The sequence below is a fragment of the Pseudorca crassidens genome, chromosome 5 (genome assembly GCF_039906515.1).
Source record: "Pseudorca crassidens isolate mPseCra1 chromosome 5, mPseCra1.hap1, whole genome shotgun sequence".
In the NCBI taxonomy this organism is placed as follows: Eukaryota; Metazoa; Chordata; class Mammalia; order Artiodactyla; family Delphinidae; genus Pseudorca; species Pseudorca crassidens.
The window spans coordinates 65,477,172-65,485,648 of record NC_090300.1 but is presented as its reverse complement, the minus strand read 5'-3'; the positions used below and the strand labels follow the sequence as shown (position 1 = coordinate 65,485,648).

The 8,477-nt window shown below is 35.0% G+C and overlaps 1 protein-coding gene across 5 annotated transcripts in view; it reads right to left on the bottom strand.

Annotated features, from left to right (window-relative positions):
• Positions 1-1,282: 1,282 nt before the first annotated feature.
• ATP11B (ATPase phospholipid transporting 11B (putative)) overlaps positions 1,283-8,477 on the bottom strand; it is a 138,036-nt gene continuing 130,841 nt past the window's right edge. For 3 of the 5 annotated variants that reach the window (XM_067738164.1, XM_067738158.1, XM_067738166.1), the window contains 2 exons: positions 7,088-7,155; positions 1,283-6,777 (listed from right to left, as the gene is read on the bottom strand). In XM_067738164.1, the coding sequence (XP_067594265.1) occupies positions 6,659-6,777; positions 7,088-7,155 (187 nt within the window). In that variant the 3' untranslated portion in view covers positions 1,283-6,658. Of the gene's footprint in view, positions 6,778-6,932; positions 7,156-8,477 lie in introns of those variants that run through there. The other 2 variants (XR_010943597.1, XM_067738157.1) reach the window with 2 other exon arrangements.

The window sequence follows — 8,477 nt, the reverse complement described above, 5'->3', positions numbered from 1 at the left end:
ATGTATTTTATTCTTTTTGTTGCAATGGTGAATGAGATTGTTTCCTTAATTTCTCTTTCAGATTTTTCGTTGTTAGTGTATAGGAATGCAAGAGATTTCTGTGCATTAATTTTGTATCCTGCTACTTTACCAAATTCATTGATTAGCTCTAGTAGTTTTCTGGTAGCATCTTTAGGATTCTCTATGTATAGTATCATGTCATCTGCAAACAGTGACAGTTTTACTTCTTTTCCAATTTGGATTCCTTTTATTTCTTTTTTGTCTCTGATTGCTGTGGCTAAAACGTCCAAAACTATGTTGAATAATAGTGGTGAGAGTGGGCAAACTTGTCCTGTTCCTGATCTTAGTGGAAATGATTTCATTTTTTTCACCACTGAGAACGATGTTGGCTGTGGGTTTGTCATATATGGCCTTTATTATGTTGAGATAGGTTCCCTCTGTGCCTACTTTCTGGAGAGTTTTTATCATAAATGGGTGTTGAATTTTGTCAAAAGCTTTTTCTGCATTGATTGACATTATCATATAGTTTTTATCCTTCAATTTGTTAATATGGAGTATCATGTTGATCGATGTGTGTATATTGAACAATCCTTGCATCCCTGGAATAAATCCCACTTGATCATGGTGTATGATCCTGTTAATTTGCTGTTGGATTCTGTTTGGTAGTATTTTGTTGAGTATTTTTGCATCTATGTTCATCAGTGATATTGGCCTTTAGTTTTCTTTTTTTGTGACATCTTTGTCTGGTTTTGGTATCAGGGTGATGGTGGCCTCGTAGAACAAGTTGGGAGTGTTCCTCTGCTACATTTTGGAAGAGTTTGGGAATGATAGGTGTTAGCTCTTCTCTAAATGTTTGGTAGAATTCGCCTGTGAATCCATCTGGTCCTGGGCTTTTGTTTGTTGGAAGATTTTTAATCACAGTTTCAAATTCAGTGCTTGTGATTGGTCTGTTCATATTTTCTATTTCTTCCTGGTTCAGTCTCGGAAGATTGTGCTTTTCTAAGAATTTGTTTCTTCCAGGTTGTCCATTTTACTGGCATATAGTTGCTTGTAGTAATCGCTCATGGTCCTTTGTATTTCTGCAGTGTCAGTTGTTATTTCTCCTTTTACATTTCTAATTCTGTTGATTTGAGTCTTCTACCTTTTTTTCCTGATGAGTTTGGCTAATTGTTTATCAATTTTGTTTATCTTCTCAAAGAACCAGGTTTTAGTTTTTTGATCTTTGCTATCGTTTTCTTCATTTCTTTTTCATTTATTTCTGATCTGATCTTTATTTCTTTCCTTCTGTTTTTTGTGTTTTTTTTTTGCGGTACACAGGCCTCTCACCGCTGTGGCCTCTCTTGTTGTGGAGCACAGGCTCCAGACGCACAGGCTTAGCGGCCGTGGCTCACGGGCTCAGCTGCTCCACAGCATGTGGGATCTTCCCGGACTGGGGCACGAACCCGTGTCCCCTGCATCGGCAGGCAGACTCTCAACCACTGCGCTGCCAAGGAAGCCCTCCTTCTGCTAACTTTTTGTTGTTGTTTTTGTTGTTCTAATTGCTTTAGCTGTAAATTTAGGTTGCTTACTTGAGATTTTTCTTGTTTACTGAGGTAGGATTGTATTGCTATAAACTTCCCTCTTAGAACTGCTTTTGCTGCATTCCATCGATTTGGGGTCATTGTGTTTTCATTGTCATCTTTTTCTAGGTATTTTTTGATTTCCTCTTTGGTTTCTTTAGTGTGATCTCTTGGTTATTTAGTAGTGTACTGTTTAGCCTCCATGTGTTTGTATATTTTACAGTTTTTTTTTCCTGTAATGGATATCTAGTCTCATAGCGTTTTGGTCGGAAAAGATACTTGATACGATTTCAATTTTCTTAAATTTACTGAGGCTTGATTTGTGACACGAGATATGATCTATTTTGGAGAATGTTCCATGAGCACTTGAGAAGAAAGTGTATTCTGTTGTTTTTGGATGGAAATGTCCTATAAATATCCATTAAGTCCATCTTGTCTAATGTGTCATTTAAAGCTTGTGTTTCCTTATTTATTTTCATTTTGGATGATCTGTCCATTGGTGAAAGTGGGGTGTTAAAGTCCCTTACTATGAATGTGTTACTGTCGACTTCCCCTTTAATGGCTGTTAGCATTTGTCTTATGTATTGAGGTGCTCCTATGTTGGGTGCATAAATATTTACAGTTGTTATATTTTGATCATTATGTAGTATCCTTCTTTGTCTCTTGTAATAGTCTTTATTTTAAAGTCTATTATTTCTAATATGAGAATTGCTACTCCAGCTTTCTTTTGATTTCCATTTGCATGGAATATGTTTTTCTATCCCCTCACTTTCAGTCCGTATGTGTCCCTAGGTCTGAAGTGGGTCTCTTGTAGACAGCATATATACAGGTCTTGTTTCTGTATCCATTCAGCCAGTCTATGTCTTTTGGTTGGAGCATTTAATCCATTTACATTTAAGGTAATTATCAGTATGTATGTTCCTATTGTCACTTTCTTAATTGTTTTGGGTTTGTTATTGTAGGTCTTTTCCTTCTCTTGTGCTTCCTGCCTAGAGAAATTCCTTTAGCATTTGTTGTAAAGCTGGTTTGGTGGTGCTGAATTCTCGTAACTTTTGCTTGTCTGTAAAGGTTTTAATTTCTCCATTGAATCTGAATTAGATCCTTGCTGGGTAGAGTAATATTGGTTGCAAGTGTTTTCCTTTCATCTCTTTAAATATGTCCTGTTGCTCCCTTCTGGCTTGCAGAGTGTTTGCTGGAAGATCGGCTGTTAACCTTATGGGGATTCCCTTGTATGTTATTTGTTGCTTTTTCCTGCTGCTTTTAATATTTTTTCTTTGTATTTAATTTTTGATAGTTTGATGAATATGTGTCTTGGTGTGTTTCTCTTTGGGTTCATCCTGTATGGGACTCTCTGTGCTTCCTGGACTTGATTGACTATTTTCTTTCCATGTTAGGGAAGTTTTCAACTATAATCTCTTCAAATATTTTCTCAGACACTTTCTTTTCTTCTTCTTCTTCTGGGACCCCCATAATTTGAATGTTGGTGCGTTTAATGTTGTCCCAGAGGTCTCTGAGACTGTCTTCAATTCTTCTCATTCTTTTTTCTTTATTCAGTTCTGTGGTAGTCATTTCCACTATTTTATCTTCCAGGTCACTTATCCGTTCTTCTGCTATTGATTCCTTCTAGAGAATTTTTAATTTCATTTATTGTGTTGTTCATCATTGGTTTTTTTTTTGCTCTTTAGTTCTTCTAGGTCCTTGTTAAACGTTTCTTGTATTTTCTCCACTCTATTTCCAAGATTTTGGATCATATTTACTATCATTATGCTGAATTCTTTTTCAGGTACACTGCCTATTTCTTCTTCATTTGTTTGGTCTGGTGTGATTTTACCTTGCTCCTTCATCTGCTGCATATTTCTTTCTTCTCATTTTGTTTAACTTACTGTTTGGGGTCTCCTTTTCGCAGGCTGCTGGTTCATAGTTCCCTTGTTTTTGCTGTCTGCCCCCAGTGGATGTGGTTGGTTCAGTGGCTTGTGTAGGCTTCCTGGTGGAGGGGACTGGTGCCTGTGTTCTGGTGGGTGGGGCTGGATCTTGTCTTTCTGGTGGGCAGGGCAGGTCTGTGAACTTAGTATGATTTTAGGCAGCCTCTCTGATATTGGGTGGGGTTGTGTTCCTCTTTCTAATTGTTTGGCATGGGGTATCCAGCACTGGAGCTCGCTGGCCATTGGGTGGAGCTGGATCTTACTGCCGAGATGGAGATCTCTGGGAGAGCTCTCAACGATTGATATTACGTGGGGCTGGGAGGTCTCTGGTGGTCCAATGTCCTGAACTCCGCTCTCCCACCTCAGAGGCTCAGGCCTGGCACCAGGCTGGAGCACTAAGACCCTGTCAGCCACATGGCCAGGTACGTGGGGATTTTCTTGCCTTTTGGGAAGTCTGAGGTCTTCTGCCAGCGTTCAGTAGGTGTTCTGTAGTTGTTTCACATGTAGATGTATTTTTGATGTATTTGTGGGGAGGAAGGTGATCTCCATGTCTTACTCCTCTGCCATCTTGTAGGTTCCCTGACAATTGTGTATTTAAAGGAATTGGTCTGTTTATTCTAGGTAATCACATTTGTGGCCATAGAGTTGTTCAGAATCTTCCTTTATTATCCTTTTAATGTCTTTGGGATCTGTAGTGATGTCTCCTCTTTCAGTTCTGATATTAGTATTTGTTTCCCTTCCTTTTTTCCTCAGCCTGGCTAGAGATTTATCAATTTTATTGCTTCCTTCAAAGAACCAGATTTTGGTTTCACTCATTTTCTCTATTGATATCCTGTTTTCAATTTCATTAATTTCTGCTGTAGTTCTTACTATGTCTTTTCTTCTGCTGACTTTGGATATAATTTGCCCTTCTCTTTCTGGTTTCCTAAAGTGGATATTTAGTTATTAATTTTGTATCTTTTCTAATATATACATTTAATGTTATAAATTTCCTTCTAAACACTGCTTTTGCTGCATCCCACAAATTTTGGTAAGTTGTGTTTTCATTTAGTTCAAAATATTTTAAAAATTTCTCTTTGAGGAGATTTCTTCTTTGACCCTTGTGTTTTTTAGAAGTATTGCTTAATCTCCATGTATTTTAGAATTTTCCAGTTACCTTCTTGTTACTTATTTCTAATTTAATTGTACTGTGGTCTGAGAGCAGATATTGCATAATTTCTATTCTTTTAAAGGTGTGTTTTATGTCCCAGATGTGGTCTATCTTGGTGAATGTTTAATGTGAGCTTGAGAAGACTTTGTATTCTGTTGTTGGATAAAGCAGTCTATAGATGTCCATTTTATCCAGTTGATTGATGACGTTGTTTAGTCCAACTATATCCTGAGTTTTGGCTTGGATCTGTCCACTTCTGATCAGGGTTGTTGAAATCTCCAAGTCTGACAGTGAATTTATGTATTTCTATTAGTTTTTGCTTCACATAGTTTGATGCTGTTTTGAGGCACATGCACATTAAATTTGTTATATCTTCTTTTATATCTTCATAAAGTTGTTGTATCATCTTCCCTTTGTCATTATCTAGTGCCCTTATTACTGAAAATGTTCCTTGCTTTGAAATCTGCTCTTCTTGAAAATTATATAGCTGCTCTTGCTTTCTTTCGATTAGCATTAGTGTGGTGTATTTCTCCCTATCCATTTATTTTTTTTTAAAGATTTTTCGGTGTGGACCAGGACCATTTTTAAAATCTTTATTGATTTGTTACAATATTGCTTTTATGTTTTGTTTTTTTGGCCCTGAGGCATATGGGATCTTAGCTCCATGACCAGGGATCAAACCTGCACCCCCTGCATTGGAAGGCAAAGTCTTAACCGCTGGACCACTGGGAAGTCCCTCCATCCATTTACATTTAATCTATATGTCTTTATATTTAAAATGGGTTTCTTGTAGATAACATATTGTTTATTTGGTCATGTTTTTAGATCCACTCTAATGATCTCTATTTTTAAATAGGTACCTTTAAATAACATACTGATTAAATAACATTACTGATACATTTCTATTACTATCTATGATATGCATTACTGTTTCTATTTGTTGCCCTTGTTCTATTTTTGTCTTTGTTTCTTTTTCTGGCTTTTGTAGTTTTAATAGCATTTTCTATGATTCCATTTCTCTCCTTTCTTAGCATATTAGTTATACTTTATTTCCCACCTTGTTTTTAGTGGGTGCCCTAGAATTTGTATATACAATTATAGCTAATCCAATTCTGTCAAATAACACATCACAGGTAATGTACCTTATAGTAATAAAATAATCCTAAATCCTTCTTCCCGTTCTTTGTATCACTGCTGTTATTCATTTCACTTATATATAAGCATATACATTAACATACATATTCATAACACAAATACCTAAGCATACATAATCGAATACATTGTTGGCATTTGGAAGAAACTGTTATCTGTTAGATCAACTAAAAATAAAAGCTTTTATTTTACCTTCAGTTATTCCTTCTTCATTGCTCTTCCTTATTTTATATAGATCTGCGTTTTTGACCTATATTACATTCATTCTCTTTAAAGAACTTTTAACATTTCTTGTATGGTGAGTGTACTGGCAACAAATTCCATCAGTTTTTGTTTGAGAAAGTGTTTATTTCTTTAGTTTTGAAAGAACAGTTTTGCAGAGTACAGATATCTATGTTGGTGATATTTTTTTCTCAAAAATTTAAATAGTTCATTCCATTTTTTTCTTGCTCACATGGCTTCTGAGAAGTTAGATGTGATACTTATCTTTGTTCCTCTGTAGATAAAATGTTTCTTACCTCTGTCTTCCTTCAGATTAGCTTGGTGATCTCTGAGTTTCCTGGATCTGTGGTTTGGTGTCTGACATTAACTTGGGGGAAATCTGTTGTTGTTTGAAATATTTCATCTTTTCCTTTATTTCTTTTATTAATATTACCATTGTACATATGTTATACCGTTTGTAATTGTACCAAAGTACTTGCATAATATATTGGGGTTTTTTTTTTTTTTTTTCCCAGTCTTTGTATTTGCCTGCCTTTCCAATATGGGGCAGCAGTTTGCCCTCTGTCCTCCAGTCTGTTATGAATTCAAGAAGTTTTAAAATACCTGTTCAACTTCTTACTTGCTGCTAGGATGGAGTGGTGACTTCCAGCTCTTTAAATGCAGAACCAGAAACAAAGTCTTGATGTGCACTTGGAACATTCACCAAGATATATCAAATGCTGGGTTTTAATATATTCCCGAGGTCTGGAATCATTCAGCTTATGTTTTCTGACTATAACAGAATTATAAATAATTAAAAATAGTGTATCCCCCCAAATACTTGGAAATTAAATAGAAACTTACTTAAAATTTTTAATTAAAATCATTAAACACTTAGAAAACTTAGATTAAATAAAGCTTAATTCTTATAAAGATTAATCACTTATAAAACTAGTACAAAGGTTAAAAGACAAAAGTAGTAAAAATAACTATAATAGTTAAGTGATACACAATACAAAAATATGAAAAGTGTGACATCAAAACCCTGAAACGTAAGTGGGAGAGAGTGAAAATATAGAGCTTTAGAATGTGTTCATACTTACTTAAGTTGTTATCAACTTCAAGGACTGTTTTGTTATATGTAAACCTCATGGTAACCACAAAGGAAAACCTATAATAGATGCACAAAGATAGAGAAAGGAATCTAAGCATACCACAAAAGAAAATCATCAAATCACACAGGAAGAGAGCAAGAGAAGAAAGGGACAGAGAAACTATAATACAGCCAGAAAACAAGGCACAAATGGCCATGAGTATATACCTATCAATAATTACTTTAAAAGTAAATGGACTACATTACTCAAAGATAGACTAGGTGAATGGATAAAAAACCAACCAACCAACCCAAGACCAATCTAGCTGTCTACAAGTAACTCACTTCAGATATAAGGACACACACTGACCGAAAGTGAAGGGACTAAAAAAGACAATCCATGTAAATAGAAACCAAATGAAAGTTGCAGTGGCTACATTTATATTAGACAAAATAGACTTTAAAACAAAGAAAGACTGTAATAAATGACAAGGGCATTACGTAATGATAAAGGGGTCAATCCAACAAAAGGATATAATATTTGTAAACATTTAGGAGCCCAACACAGGAGCACTTAAATATATAAAGCAAATATTAACAGACTTTAAGGGAGAAATAGATAGCAATACAGTAATAGTAGGGGACTTTAATACTCCACTGTCAATAAACAGATCATCTAGACGGAAAATCAATTAAGAAAACATTGGCTTTAAATGATATGCTAAACCAGATGGACTTAACAGAATATACAGAAAATTTCATCCTAAAGCAACAAAATACACATTCTTCTCAACTGCACAGGAACATTCTCCAGGACAGATTTTAGGCCACAAATCAAGTCTTAATAAATTTAAGAAGATTGAAATCATATCAAGCTTCTTTTTTTGAGCACATGGTATGAAACTACAAATCAATTACAAAGAAACAAACAAAAAACTGGAAAATTCACAAATATGTAGATTAAACAACATGCTACTGGGCAACCAAAGGGTCAAAGAAGAAATCAAGAGAAATAAAAAATACCTTGAGACAAATGAAAACGGAAATACAACATATGAAAACTTATGGGAATACAATTCTTAGAGGGAAGATAAGTGCCTAGAAAGAAACAAGAAAAATCTCAAATAACCTAACTTTACACCTTAAGGAACTAGAAAAAGAAGAATAAACAGCCCTAATTAGTAAAAGGAAGGAAATAACAAAGATCAGACTAGAAATAGATTAAAAAGACAAAAGAAAAAGATCAATAAAACTAAGAGCTGGATGTTTGAAAAGTAAACAAAATTGACAAACCTTTATCTAGACCCATCAAGAAAAAGAGAGGACTCAAATAAATGAAAGAGATGTTACAAGTGATACCACAAAAATTCAAAGGATCATGAAACTATTATGAACGATTA